The sequence below is a fragment of the Poromitra crassiceps genome (assembly GCF_964638095.1).
Source record: "Poromitra crassiceps genome assembly, contig: HAP1_SCAFFOLD_1777, whole genome shotgun sequence".
In the NCBI taxonomy this organism is placed as follows: domain Eukaryota; kingdom Metazoa; phylum Chordata; class Actinopteri; order Beryciformes; family Melamphaidae; genus Poromitra; species Poromitra crassiceps.
In genome coordinates, this window is record NW_028150638.1 from 8,432 (window position 1) to 23,444 (window position 15,013).

The 15,013-nt window shown below is 44.3% G+C and overlaps 1 protein-coding gene across 1 annotated transcript; it reads right to left on the reverse strand.

The window, feature by feature from the left end:
* Positions 1-8,359: 8,359 nt before the first annotated feature.
* LOC310772036 (F-box-like/WD repeat-containing protein TBL1XR1) lies at positions 8,360-14,236 on the reverse strand. Its single transcript, XM_083664507.1, has 6 exons — positions 14,112-14,236; positions 12,126-12,200; positions 11,775-11,902; positions 10,833-10,998; positions 10,470-10,571; positions 8,360-9,109 (listed from the first exon to the last, which is right to left on the reverse strand). The coding sequence occupies exons 1-6, from the start codon at positions 14,172-14,174 to the stop codon at positions 9,083-9,085; spliced, it is 561 nt and encodes a 186-aa protein (XP_083520633.1). The 5' UTR covers positions 14,175-14,236; the 3' UTR covers positions 8,360-9,082.
* Positions 14,237-15,013: the final 777 nt, after the last annotated feature.

A 15,013-nucleotide genomic window follows, 5' to 3' on the forward strand; every position in this document is an offset into this window, starting at 1 on the left:
CATCACAATTGCTCAAGTGACATCACTGATGACATCACAATTGCTCAAGTGACATCACTGATGACATCACAATTGCTCGAGTGACATCACTGATGACATCACAATTGCTCAAGTGACATCACTGATGACATCACAATTGCTCAAGTGACATCACTGATGACATCACAATTGCTCAAGTGACATCACTGATGACATCACTGATACATGACAACCGTGACATCACAATTGTGGCACACACACCGCCCAGCCCCTTATTGGACCATAACATCAGAACCATTGATGGCCACAACACATTCCATGTTATGGGCATTATAGCTGGAGTTACACCAGAGAGCCAAACCAGTACCTCTGATAGCTGTGACATAGCAGCAGTTGGACACATCAATATCCGAAATCAGCAACGCCCTGGCCTTTCATCCATGTCCTATGGGAGGATTCTCATGAACATGGTACAACTCATAGCAAAACTCAAAGATATCAAGTAGTATCTAATTTCACCATTCAAATTGAAATTATAATCCACTAGGCATCTTGCACCCTACGCGAGTTCGCCTGCCTTGCAGCTCGCTGAGCTAGCCCTGCAGCTTGCACAAGCAGCTGCTTCGCATTGGAGGCAATTTGATTTTGGCAAGGCACAGCGCAAGTTGTAGCTCAAACATGCAGACGAGTGGACAGGTAGGCTAAGTATTCTCCATATCCGAAGGTTATGGATAAGTTGACCGCCATTTATCGTCTGTTACCAATGACAGTCTTTGTGTGTTACCATTCAAAGTAGGCTAGCTTAATAAGCACTTACTAGTTAGCTAATAGCTTACTAATAGGTAGCTTAATAATAGCTAATTAAGATACTTTCTAAGGTACTATCTGTTGTTATTCATTTTCTTTGTGCAAATAAACAATAAACAAACATAAATAAACAATTATAGCTGCTGCGCAGCAATGGGTCGTGGCCGGGCAAGTCTCAAGGCTTTGAGCTAGAGTCCCCAAGTCAAGGCTGAAGTATTTTAGCTATACTCCAAGTCAAGTCTCACGTCTTTGGTCACAAGTCCAAGTCAAGTCTCAAGTCTCTTATGGATGAGCGTTCTATCATCTGCTTCTGCTGCATGCCATCCAGTCTGCTTAGAACATTGCATAGCTAAAACTAAGGGATTCAAAGCAGGTTCAGGTTTCTTTGCAGCATGTAGCTTTTTCATCATCTGATTCCGTTTTTTGTTTGCGAGGCATCTCACAACAATACAAGTAGGAATCAGTATATTCACAAACAAAAGTAGTAGTTACTTGCCTGTTGCCTCACTGTTGTAGCGTCGATGAGGTACTGGTGGAGTTGATGTTAGATGGAGAGGGAGGCTGAGCGATTAATAGCCACCTGGGGAGTTTGTATCTCTTCGGTCCTACGCTGCAGGTCTGTGGGGTCACACAACTGATATACCAGCAGGAGCTGCTTTTTCGTCTTATAAACAGACTGGATGCTTGCTGGTGGTGTTTTATGGGACTGGATGCTTGCGTGTAAAAAGACACACTGCTTCCACTTATATAGGGTGAGCCAGGAAGGATTTATGACATCACTGATGACATCACAATTGCTCGAGTGACATCACTGATGGCATCACAATTGCTCGAGATGATGTCATCAGTGGGACGGACAGACAAACAGACAAACAAACAGAGCCCTAGCTCCCTTAGATAGATAGATGTGCTCATTTTTGATGTATTTCCAGACACTTTTAGAGACACTATGAGGGAATAAATTCATTACCGTAACACATTTTTAATTGGAAATATGAAACAACAAACTTTTTTTTTCAATGGCAAGCACTTCAATATGCTCAAGGGTAATGGGTATCACCCAAAATGTGTATGATTAACAAATACGAAGTTGTAGCTAACATTGTGAGAAATGACATGTAGTATTAGGACTACATACTTACATGAGAAAATAAAAATCTGTTCTACTTAGAGACTCAACAACCATTTCTGTGGATTCCTTGCCCCCAAAAATGTGGAAATAGACACCAAATTTGTAATTCTAGGTCTAGTTGGAGTCAAGATATGGCGAACATTTTAATAATGGCAGCCATTTTGAAAAAATGTAATTTTAACATATTTCCACTAATGGGATTTTCTGGGATTTTTAATATAGTGTTTCGGGCATCAATATAAACATACAAATGTGAAAATAAATTCTGTTGCAATTAGTTTAAGGTCAAACCTTATTTTCCCTAGACTAATACACACACACACACACACACACACACACACACACACACACACACACACACACACACACACACACACACACACACACACACACACACACACACACACACACACACACACACAAACAAGGCTATAGTTCAGTGATGTCACTGATGATGTATCAGTGATGTGTCATAAATCCCACTGATGACATCATCAATGATGTCATAAATCCCACTGATGACATCATCAGTGATGTAATCAATTCACTCACAAACACACAAAGTCACGAGAGAGACTGAGGGAGAGGGAGAGAGTAGCGGGAGAGAGAGGAGAGGGAGAGGAGGAAACGGAGGGAGAGAGAAGAGAGGGGGAGAGACTGAGGGAGAGAGAGAGAGAGGGGAAGAAAGAGTTTTTTTTTAACCTTTATTTATACAGGGGGAGTCTCCGCTTTGTTTTGTTAACAGAACTTGTTTTAAGCTGCCATTTTTACCCTGTCTTGGCGGGTCTCACTTGTAAAAGGTTTTTAACCTCAATGTGACTTCCTGGTTAAATAAAGGTAAAAAAAGAAAAAAGAAAAAATGAGGGCATTAGGAAAGTGAGGACATTTTGGCCGGTCCTCACTGTCTCACACACCTTCAAAGGGCTGTTTCGTGGTTCAGACTTGGTTTTAAGGGTTATGTTAGAGTTGGGTTTATTTTAGGGTTAGGCTAAGGGTTAGGGTTAGGCACATAGTAGTCTCGCAGTGCCACCGAGACTAGGCACATCGTTGTGATGGTTAGGTTTAGGGCAGGGCCAGGGAATGCATTATGTCAATGAATGTCCTCACTGGCTAATACTATACTAGCGTGTGTTTGTGTGTGTGTGTGTGTGTGTGTGTGTGTGTGTGTGTGTGTGTGTGTGTGTGTGCAACAGCCACACTCTGTGTGCATGTGGGGGGTTTCCCGAAGGTCATCCGACAAGGTGAAGAATGTTAACGGATGTCGCTCTGGCCACCCACCGTTAATCAGTAGCCAGGTCAGACAGAAAAATCCTCTCATCTTGGTTTCTCAACATATGGCTTTAGAATAGAGTGTTCGAGCCACGGTCAGATATTTTAAGGAAGAAAAACAGAAGTTCAGCTAGCAAGTGTTTTTTTCCCCCTGTGTCCATTATTTTTAAGAGAAGGGACAAGGGAGACATCTCTACACCCGATATCTCAAAAAAATCGGCAACTCACACCAAAAAGATCTAGATGGATAAATAGCACTAACAGGTAAGAGGAAAAATATGTATTTTTGATTTTGGGGTCAACTGTCCCTTTAACACGCAAAACACCACTGTTGACCACTGTAATGCCGGCACCCTTATTGTAATTATCTAATTATCAATCAATCAATCAATCAATCGATCAATCAATCAATCAATCAATCAAACAATCAATCAATCAATCAATCAATCAATCAGTCAATCATTATGTTGAAACCTGACTTGATACTTCAGCAGTTTGTGCCTCTTTTGCTATGAGGAAGGTGAGGGCGCTGGCCCACCATGTGCTTTGTGTTTTAAATATTCAAACGCCTCCTCATGTGTTTCATTTGTCCCTCAATCAAAAGCTGTCATATGATCCGTGTGGAGGGGCTGAAAACAGTCAGATCAGAGAATAGGGGAAACTACAGACACCTGTGGGACCATTCTTGCGAGCGGCAGAAAATCACATTTGGCATCATGTATACACCACAGATTTGGTCATATATTCTCTCTGGGATTTGTAAATTTCACAATCTTGTTGTCCTCGGACTGGTTAGGGTCCAATAATATGTCTATTTTTTCAATATGAAATGACACATTACTGTAACATGGGCCGAACATCAGTGAGTAGCACAGGCCTACTCATGTATAGGACTACTACTACTACTACTGCTACTACAAGGTAGCCTGCTACTACAGTATACCATAAAAATAGCAGCATGGTGTAAACTACTAAACAGTAGGCTACTTGCCTGTCCTCATTTCTGAATGGATGATGCTAAACCCATGTTGACCACATGGGGAACCAAAGTGACCCGGATCTCCTGGTTGGACGGATCTCATCTGAGATAAATGCTCTCCTTCCTCTTCCTCTCACTCCTCTTCCTCTTGCTCTCTCTGCCACATTGGTTTCCATTGTTCTAAAAAACAAGACAGCTCATCTGTGGCCTTTTTTTAATCATGCTAAAGCATTTCTGAGTGAACAATGAAGGTATTAGTGTTTATATATCATGAGTGGGTGCTGCCAATTGCTAAAGGGAGTTAAACATTTGGGTGCATTTGGATGCAGTGCATCCAAATGTTTTTGAATGTTGTGCCTAGGTAGAGAACGAGGAAACACTACACATGACTGTGTACTGTAGTGTTTTGTAAAATAAAAGTGTGACTGAGAATTACAAAGTGAGTGAAAATGTGCTTGTACGTTTGCAGCGTTGGTTTAGGGATTTGATACATGAGTTTCACATTTTACATTTAGCCATTGTCTCCCAAGTTCCAGTATTAGTGTGTCAATAATTAGGAAAAACTGTCAATTCTACAGTAAATTTGTTTCTGCCATGTCCACTAACACTTAAGTTATTGTGTCTTTTCGCACTCAGACATATCTATATTTAATAACATAACACATAACACAAAGTTATTCCAGTATGTTTTAGTGCCATTTTAAGCGTTTTAAGCATATTTTGATGATTATAGGGATAATACCATGAATTGCAATTATTTTGGCCATAATCGTGACATGAAATTTTCATATTGTCCCATGCCTAGTAGACCCAGGAAATACAGACTGTGCAAGTGAGACAGAAAACAATGAAACAAGTGCAAACTTCGCAATAGCTTTGACCACGTACGCACATGCACCCATGCATTCTCTCTAACACACACACACACACACACACACACACACACACACAATTTGAAGGAAATGCAGGGACAGGACCCTCCCTACTCTGCTTCTTGGAAATTTGCAGCACCAACAATCACGCCCCCTTTTTGGCAATTGGCATGAACACACACACACACACACACACGCACGCACGCACGCACACACACACACACACACACACACACACACACACACACACACACACACACACACACACACACACACACACACACAGACACACCTGACCTCCATGTCATGTCAGTCTCCTAGGGCAAAAACTGTGGCCGGCCGCCAAAGGGTGGGGACATTTTTGGGGACCAACCAGCTAAAAATGTTATAACACACTGTGGTCTAAATTTTCCACCGACTGGTTCCCAGCCTTTTTTGTCTGATGTACCCCTTGATCTGTTTTGCCATGCCATAGTACCCCCTTACTCATGCATGTAGATTAGCCTACTCAGTATTCTGATTCTGATTTATGATTGATTCATTATCCATGTTTGCTAGTAGTTGGTTTTCAGTTATAACATGTGTGAACAATGACCCCTTAAGTGCTGATGCTACTACAGTAGTATATATACACTATAAGTAGTATAAATATATACTATAGTGTATGTATACACTATAGTATATATATATATATATACTGTATATATATATATATATACGGTATATATATATATATAAACACACACATATACATGGGGGAGGAGTAATCCCAAATCTTTCCACGTTCCATGTACCCCTGGTTGGGAAACGCTGGACTACACCACTAGGTGGCAGGCATCCACTTTCAAACCTTTTCGCCCTGCACATCACATCAGCCGGCATCCTCACCACAGCAGGACCATAGGAGTCAACAGTGATGTTGATCAGGGCAGAAGAGTGGAAACCAAAAGCATGATATTATCAATAGAAAACACCTTGATATTATCAAAATAGATTTTATTCTAGACCTTGAGATCTGAGTGATTTTACAACAGTCAGATCAGGGCGCTGCAGCCTGCAGCCATGTGAGGGCGCTGCAGCCTGCAGCCATGTGAGTGAGAGAGAAAGAGAGAGTACAACATAGGTGAGGGCAAAGACAACACAACAAAAATCTGCAAATTGGTATTTACATGGTCTGGGTGTTATAATACATCAACATTGAATTCCAGATTTTCTTTTTTGATCATTTTTGAATACATAGCTACAAATAAAATCAGAATTACAAAAGTTTTTAAAGAGTACAAAACCTTCAAGGGCTTTCCGACATAGCAAAGATAGAATTAGTACTTTCGGTAGGAACCAAAAAAAAAAAAAAAAAAAGCAAACACTTGAATGCAGTGTAAAAAGCGTATCGTCTAAAAACAAAACATTATAAAATACCATTCCACTGTCATAGACATCATACGAAATAGTGTCTTTATGGTACAGTCCAATCACTGTTGACCATATTAAAGCAAACTTCAAAATACTCTTCATACGCATCAGTACAAAATTTGTGTTTTTTTTTTTTTAAACAAGTAACATTCTGAACAAAAACTGCAAACAGAACTTCTGAAATGTCCAACACTGGTGTTTATCAAGCCGTTAGATGTTAGTTATGGCTATGAGACGAGACCTGGAATGCCATGAAGTCAGCTTGGTTTGAATATGTTCCCCCAATGAGTCACCAGACAAGACACTATTCACCCTCACAGTCGCGCTGAAACACTGCACCTTTTCCATATCAATTCTGATTCATCTTTTAAGAGCATTTTAACATCGGATGCGTCTCAGATGCCTTGACTTAACACATCTCCCTGTTTTTCCATTTTGAGTCTAAAGTGCAGAGAAAAAGAACCTGTAAATACCCTGCGGAGGGCCGCTCTTTTCCTTTTGTTTAGCTATGACTGTTTAATGGTATTTTATAAAGAACCATTGCTCATGGTCGAGACCCCACATGATGCGTAAGAACATCACAAGATTTCAAGCGTGTCTTCAAAAAAGTTACGCAGAATTTTAAAAACCACCCTTAGCAGACGAGTGGCATACAAAAGAATCCCCCTGTGATAGCACAGATATATATATATATATATATATTATATGCAGGTACAATGTTACATCAAGTCATATGCTGCGAGTCTGCCTTCTCTTCACCCTGCCTAGGAACAAAAACACAGACTTGCTTCAAAACGCCACCTCTGAACACTACAAACAAAAAGCACCATCTAACCGTGCGTAGGCCTCGACGGCCTGTCTCCATAAGAGTTTGATATTAATGCTGGGCGACAACTGCTCGACGCGGGCAAACCGAAGCGGGGGACTGTAGTGTGTACGACGGTCGACACTGGACACTGCACACCGACGGGGGACGCTGTCGAAAGGAAAGGCCAGACGCTTAAGCTAACGGAACGTCGTAAACAACCGCTCGACACGACAAAACTGTGATGTGAAGTCCAGCATCATCCATCAAGCGTGCGATGAGAGCGAAGCGTTAACGTGCGCCGGGTGGAATCGTCCCAGCCGGGCCTGCCATGGGGGCCTGCCTGCGCGGTGTGTTTTTTGTTGTTGCAGAAGGCGCGCTCGCGAACCCGTGCACAAGCCGGTGTAGAACAGCCACGCTCCTGATAATGTCCTGATCATATTTAATATTTAATGACCAAGCAAGGAGGTGAAACAAGAAAAACAGGAGCAGGACATCATTAAAATGGCCTAGTCTGATTATCATTCTGCGTTGGTTAGCGACAAGCCATGAATTGAGGAAAGGAGTACACTAATGGCTATGAAACGCTCTCGGCTAATGGATGCTAGTTAGTGGTTATGGGCCTGCCCCTGCCACCACCCCCCCCCCCCCCCCCCCCCCTCTCTCTTCCCCCACAGAGCCCAGAGGCAGCAATGACATCAGAACGCAAGCGATTCCTGCGCCCCGTTAGCTCGCAGACGCCACAGAAAGCACAGCCAGGACGAGCTCGCTTCCCACGGACTCGGCCCTTCACAGTAGCGGAGGGGGGAAACGCGAAACGGACCGCGGATCCGCGGCGCCCGTCTTCCCGCCGCGCCTCGACCCGGCGCGCACGTCAGCACTTGCGATGGCCAGGGTGTGTGTGTGTGTAACAGCTACAGAGATCATCTTTCAGCCTAGAGGTTTTGAATCATTAGAACTCTATATTAACCTGATAAATATTGAACACCTGAAAAACCATTTCTGAGGTTGAGTAGGTAAAAGCCAAACGGCTTACCCTCTCATAAACTGCTTTCTAATTTGTAAAAAAAAAAAAAAAAAAAAAAAAAGTAAACAGATGGGATAAAAATTACAGTTGAAACATTCACAAGTTCAATTTTTTTTAAGATATATATCTTGAGCTTTTGAAACTAAACATAATTCAGAGTGCCAAAAAGTGAATGGATCTCTCTCCCAATAACAGCTTTGAACACCAATCGTAAAAGACAAACAACGTTCGACTGCGCCTCTGTTCTCTCCCACTCGACATGTAATACAAAACCTACAGAGATCAGTCAAATCCTAATTCAAAACAACAATGGCCACAGGACACGAAATGCTGACAATAGAGTGCAATATGCACACGCCAACGGAGGGGGGGGGGGAGGGGGAGGGGGAGGGGGGGTCAATTCTGGTACAAAGGATAAAAAGAGCAACGGGAGAAGAATCCTGATCTTTTGGTATGCACGTCATGGGTCCGTTTGAATTCGTCCAAGAATTGTGTACTTGCGTTGAGCGTGGAGGAATCCCTTCTTCCTGCGGGTCTGTGCGAGCAACACCGATGTCCATGAACAGACTGGTTAGATGTCTGACACGTGTGCGTGTGGCGAGGGTCTGGTCCGTGGATGAGAGAGAGTGTGTGTGTGTGTGTGTGTGTGTATGGGGGTTGGGAGCGCTCTGTTTGGCTGTAATGGTGGGCCATGGCATCATGTGATGGGACTACAGCAGTGTGGCGGACAGGCAGGGACAGTCAGTCATTTTGGCTATGTACACATTCGTAGTCGGTCCATGGCTCCCCCAGGCGAGCGTCATTTCCTCAGGTCTAATACACACACCTGGAAGACAGGAAGGAGCACAGCGTCAGGGCTGAGATCAATGACCACACGTTGTCCACCACGAATGGTTCCGCATTTGTGTCATGTCGGCGCAAGGGGCCCTTTTCACGGCAGCCATTTTGTGTTTAAAAGGCAGGGTAAACACGGGTGCAACCAAAACCACATTCCGGCTTACCGGTATGTTGTGCCCGCCCAGGTCATTGTGGGGCGCCCCCTCCCCCCCCAATGTACTGGAAACAATGGCACCACAATCTACTGGGTTATTTCAGAATAGGATGGCGGACAAGGGGCGACAGCTCGCCTCCCTAATCGCTTGGACCCATGGAGTCTCAAATGCACTCCTCATGTGAGCAGACAGACAGACACAACATGGTAGTCAGTGCGGTGCAATACATCCGCTGAAACTCTAGGGGGGTCATTTCTTATATAACTCGCCCTTTTGGTATATGATATAACAGGGGGTGATTGACAGATCGCCTGTCCAGGGATTGCGCAGCTTGCCGATCACAGACCAATAGCAGGCGGAGCTGCGGCTCTGGGGAAACGCCCATCTCTCACGTGAGCTGCGCAAGGACCCCAAGATGGCGACTTTGCTGCAAAACGTGAGTCCAAAAAAATAGTGGATGGGCTTGTCCATATTATTGAGGTCAGCGGTCCTGAGTCACTACTGTTCACACTAAAGCCACATGATGCATGTGTCAGTCTGCTTCCTTCATGGTGTGAGCTGACGACGACAACTTGCTACCGACGTTCCCCTTAGCGAGCCCAGTTGTTTTTCCAGCCAGTCGTGTTGCAACATTATATGACTTATACTTCCATCTGATCAAGGCTATTTTCAGATTGTCTCATTCACACACACACTCACTCACTCACTCACTCACACACTCACACACACTCACTCACTCACTCACTCACTCACTCACACACAGCGACTCCAAGGACATAGGCGCAATGAATTATGGTTCATTGTAATTCTCCAACATGCGTTCTGCATTTTGGAAACATCGCATTTTGCATCAGGGCAACCCAAAATGAATTCAAAACAAATATTTACCTTCTGCGGTGTGGATTCGCGTGGGCGGACCACTCAAATATGAACAGTGGAAGGGAAACACTGTTCAGCGCCCCACACATATTTGATCATTCAACATCAAAACGTTTCCATAACTTTATACCAAATGTTCATGACTGCACTACTGCAGCTTAATGTGTGAAGCCACCGTTACTCATGTCTGATAGGGGACACATTCACACAAACCTCCACACCAGGGCACGAGCCTGGTGTGGAGGGGTATAAAGAGGTGTGACTATATGTGAGGGACTACTTTCATTGGGGATGATAAGGGGCTCAACAACTCACCGATCCGTCTGACGCACTGGCTCCCACTTTGTCCCCGGTGGCGTTCCAGCACACCTCGAAGATCCCTCCTGTCCCCCGGTAGCTATGGACTAAAGCACCCGTCTGAAGACACACAAGACACAGACACACACTTAGCAATGGCAGGCAATGACTTTAACGTACAACTTTTCTCACTGTAGCCTGTATGCCATGTGTATTTCTGTCATTTTAGTATCAATACAACCAGGACGGCTAAATGAACTCCCGCTAACGTTCCATTGACTTCCATATTGTACTCCTCAAAGCTGTGTTAATGTGCGAGTGTGTGTGTCTGTGTGTGTGTGTGTGTGTGTGTGGTTATAGGTGGAGTGTGTCGTCCCGCACCTGAGTGTTCCAGATGTGGACACACTTGTCGAAGGAGCCGCTGGCCAGGTGCCTGCCGTCGGGGCTGAAGGCCACGCTGTACACGGGCTCCTGGTGGCGAGTGAGTGTGTGGATACACACCCCGCGCTCCACGTCCCACAGACGCACCGTGGAGTCAAACGACGCACTGGAACGGGGGAGAGAGACGGGGAGATGAACCGTACCTCGTGAGGATAAGCTGCAAGCTACTACATGGATAGGGTGTGTCAATTGGAGATATAGACATGGGACAATATGAAAACTTCATGTCACGATTATCCTGGCCAAAATAATTGCAATTCACGATATTATCCCCATAATCATCAAAAGATGCTTCCAACTCTTAAAATGGCACTAAAATATAGTGGAATCAGTTTAGCTTACATTTGGTAAAAGAAAAAAATATATATATATACATATATGTGAGTGTATATATATATATACATACACACACATATATATACACATATATATACACACACACACACATATATACACACACACATATATATATATATACACACACATATATATATAGTATTATATATACACACACACACACACACACATATACTGTGTGTATATATATATATATATATATATACATACACACACACATCTATATATATATATATATATATATATATATATCTATATCTGTTCAACATGGGAAATGGTACCTAAACCACCCACATCGTTCCATTTAGATTTTCTTTTAAATAATTCATGAATTTAGGGTACCCTACACATGATGTAATGAGGAATGTGTTACTTCACATATTGCACCCTATTGGCTGCTGCAGCGCTTCTGTCCTGCAGCAGTTACAGTCAAACAGCCCAGAGGCATAACTTATACCTCTTATGGTAAGATGGAACGTTCCCCTGAGAGCAGGGTCGGTGTTACAGTGCTGCGGTGGCTCTTACCTGGCCAGCATGAGGTTGGCGCTGGGGTTGTTGGTCCCGGGGCCCGTGGGGCTCCACTTGATGGTGTAGATCTCCTTACTGTGGGCCTGCAGGTCGTGCACACACGAGTCCTGCTTCATACTCCAGATCTACGGCACAAGAGACGCGGGTGTTGATATATAAGAACCGCTAGACTGAACACAATGCACATTGACATCGGGAACACGTGTGCGATTGAGGCTGATCTTTGCGCCTCTTTTGGTCACTGTGCAATATTCACTGTGTGTGTGTGTGTGTGTGTGTGTGTGTGTGTGTGTGTGTGTGTGTGTGTGTGTGTGTGTGTGTGTGCGTGTGTGCAGTCCTGGCACTGACCTTCAGTGTCATGTCATCGGAGCAGGAGGCCAGCAGACTCCCAGTGGGATCCCACTTGATAGCGTTCACCTCATTCTGCAGCGTGGAGGAGGCAAAAACACAAGACGTGAGAAAAGTGCACAGGCAGCAGCAGGATCAATGTCACCGCGTTATGAATAATGAATGCTTTTATATCAATACATCAAGGTATCTCAATAAGTCCTCATCGATATAAGAATGTCACGCGCGTGTGTGGCGTGCAGTGTGTGTGGGGGGGGGGGGGGGGGGGGGGGGCGGGGCGCCGCGGATGCCTCGAAACCACGGCTTGATCTTTCAGAGCAGTGCGGTGGGTCTTCCACTGAAATCACGTTACTTTTAATCCCTTCTAGCACCCAAACAAAGTTGAGTGACTTTGAGGAGAAGCCAACTGAGGCAGTGTGCACAGTGCCAGCAGTCGTGTCAGCTATCCTCCCAAAGCTTTTAAGAGCAGCGATCCTTCGTTTGTGGAAAGAGATCTCTCTAGTGCTATACCAAGCTTTAGGCCAGGCTTACACATTCACACCAGCCTTTTATATGATGCTCTCCTTTGTTATGTATGAAACACTATACAACCACCACACGTTTGGACCAATGACTTCACACCGGCGATGTAGCCTAAGATTAGAATGTGTTGTGTGCATCACTATGGAAAATGAGCCCATGGCTGGCCTGCGTTAATCACAACGAGAAACACCACCATCCTCTCCCACCACGTGAAAAGATACATGTTGCGTACATGTTGTTATACAACATACAGTACATGTTGTTATGTGCGTTACATGATCAAGTGCAGCTTTAGCTCGTTGTAGCGAGCTTCTATGAGCCTGGTGATGACGGTGCGCGATAGGGATGTAACGATAACCGGTTTTAATGATAACCGTGACAAAATTGCTTACGATAACCGTACCGTTTCAAATTTTCATTATCATTAAAACCGTGGTACCGTGATTACCGTGCTTTGAAAAAACATGTTAAATACTGTCCATCATCAACCAAAGTCGGCAGCAGTCTCACAGATGCAAATGTGCAGCCTTGGATAAATGATTTCAGTGAGTGTATCAATCCTTTTTGGGTCTGAGTTTTCAATATAAAACATTGTCAAATTATTTCAGTGAGTCTCTCAGTACTTTTTGAACATTTTCAGCAAATTTTTTTGAATACCATGATAATACGATAACGGTGATCATTTTGGTCACAATAATCGTGATGTGAAATTTGCATACCGTTACATCTCTAGTGCGCAATGGAATGCGATATGCTGGTTCAATTAAATTAATCAGATCTCGAAAATCTTTGCCCTCAACAATACTTGTGGGCGGCGTATCCGTCTGATCGGCCTCAATCAAATTTGCACATCCCTTGGGTTATCGCAGCTCCTCCAGATCATTAACCAGGGTCGGATGTACGTGGTTCAAGTGGTACATCGTTAGGGTCGTTGTTGTGTTGTACGCCATTGCAGTGTTTACAATGAACTACGTAATTTATTTATTTTTTGCTCAAAATAATCCCACGCCAAACTTTGCCTTGATCTCTTGCATGTTTACTTTGGTTTTCTACGGCAGCCCGTAGGCAGAAAATTGTTTAATTGTGCCCCCGGTTGGTATGATGTCTCATTGCTGCCAGCTGCCACGTAGTGAAATTCCTTCATTCAACCTCTATTCTAAACCAACGTTAGATCAATCAAATTCCACGTGATCGATAAAACTTAACCGTCAATTGTCAATTATCGATCGTCGATAAATCATGCTCATCCCTAACTTTCCCCCCCAATTTATTTAACTTGTTGTCGATTGGCCATGGCAGTTTGTCAAGCTTTGGAGGTTTACCACCTCCAGAAGGAAAAATGATTGTTAAACAAAAACAAAAAATCTTATACAGTGGTCGGTTGCTGGTTGGAAGAGACAGAAAACCTATCAGCCTCTGCCTTGGCTGGTGGATGGTATGCATTTCCCTGTGAGGCAGCCTTACCGTGTGTCCCTGGAAGGTCTTGACGGGTCGGTCCTGGCCCAGTTTACACACATGTATGCACATGTCTGTGCTGCACGAGGCAAACGTGTTGTTGCTCTGCCAGTCCACGTCCAGAGCAGGCGCTGTGAGGAGGCACACAGGACAGAGACAGAGGGACGGTGTGAGGAGGCACACAGGACAGAGACAGAGGGACGGTGTGAGGAGGCACACAGGACAGAGACAGAGGGACGGTGTGAGGAGGCACACAGGACAGAGACAGAGGGACGGTGTGAGGAGGCACACAGGACAGAGACAGAGGGACGGTGTGAGGAGGCACACAGGACAGAGACAGAGGGACGGTGTGAGGAGGCACACAGGACAGAGACAGAGGGACGGTGTGAGGAGGCACACAGGACAGAGACAGAGGGACGGTGTGAGGAGGCACACAGGACAGAGACAGAGGGACGGTGTGAGGAGGCACACAGGACAGAGACAGAGGGACGGTGTGAGGAGGCACACAGGACAGAGACAGAGGGACGGTGTGAGGAGGCACACAGGACAGAGACAGAGGGACGGTGTGAGGAGGCACACAGGACAGAGACAGAGGGACGGAGACATGATGACATTATAATATGTAGGGCTGGCTGTCTCTGGATTTTTTTTTTTCATGCAACACTGTGTACTATACTTACAAACTTACTGATTTAAGAATATTTTTTTTAGCTTCCTCTCTTTGGTGAATGAAAGCACATTTGATTATGTAACAGGGTAAACTATTATCTCTGTAATATTTGCGCTAATTACAATTGTGTTGCCCACTGACTTTCCTAAATAAATTCTGAGCATGCTGAACTGAACTCACCCAGTTCAAATTCTCATCCTGAGCTGTCATTTTTACAAATGCCACACTGTGGGTTTTCCAT

What these genes read in the sequence shown, in the direction of transcription:
- LOC310772036 (XM_083664507.1), bottom strand. Translation starts at nt 14,174, where the DNA reads ATGTGCATACATGTGTGTAAACTGGGCCAGGACCGACCCGTCAAGACC. An exon ending in CCGATGACATGACACTGAAG is followed by an intron (nt 11,903 to 12,125) that starts GTCAGTGCCAGG and finishes CTTGTGCCGTAG; the next exon opens with ATCTGGAGTATGAAGCAGGA. An exon ending in TCCACATCTGGAACACTCAG is followed by an intron (nt 10,572 to 10,832) that starts GTGCGGGACGAC and finishes GTGTGTCTTCAG; the next exon opens with ACGGGTGCTTTAGTCCATAG.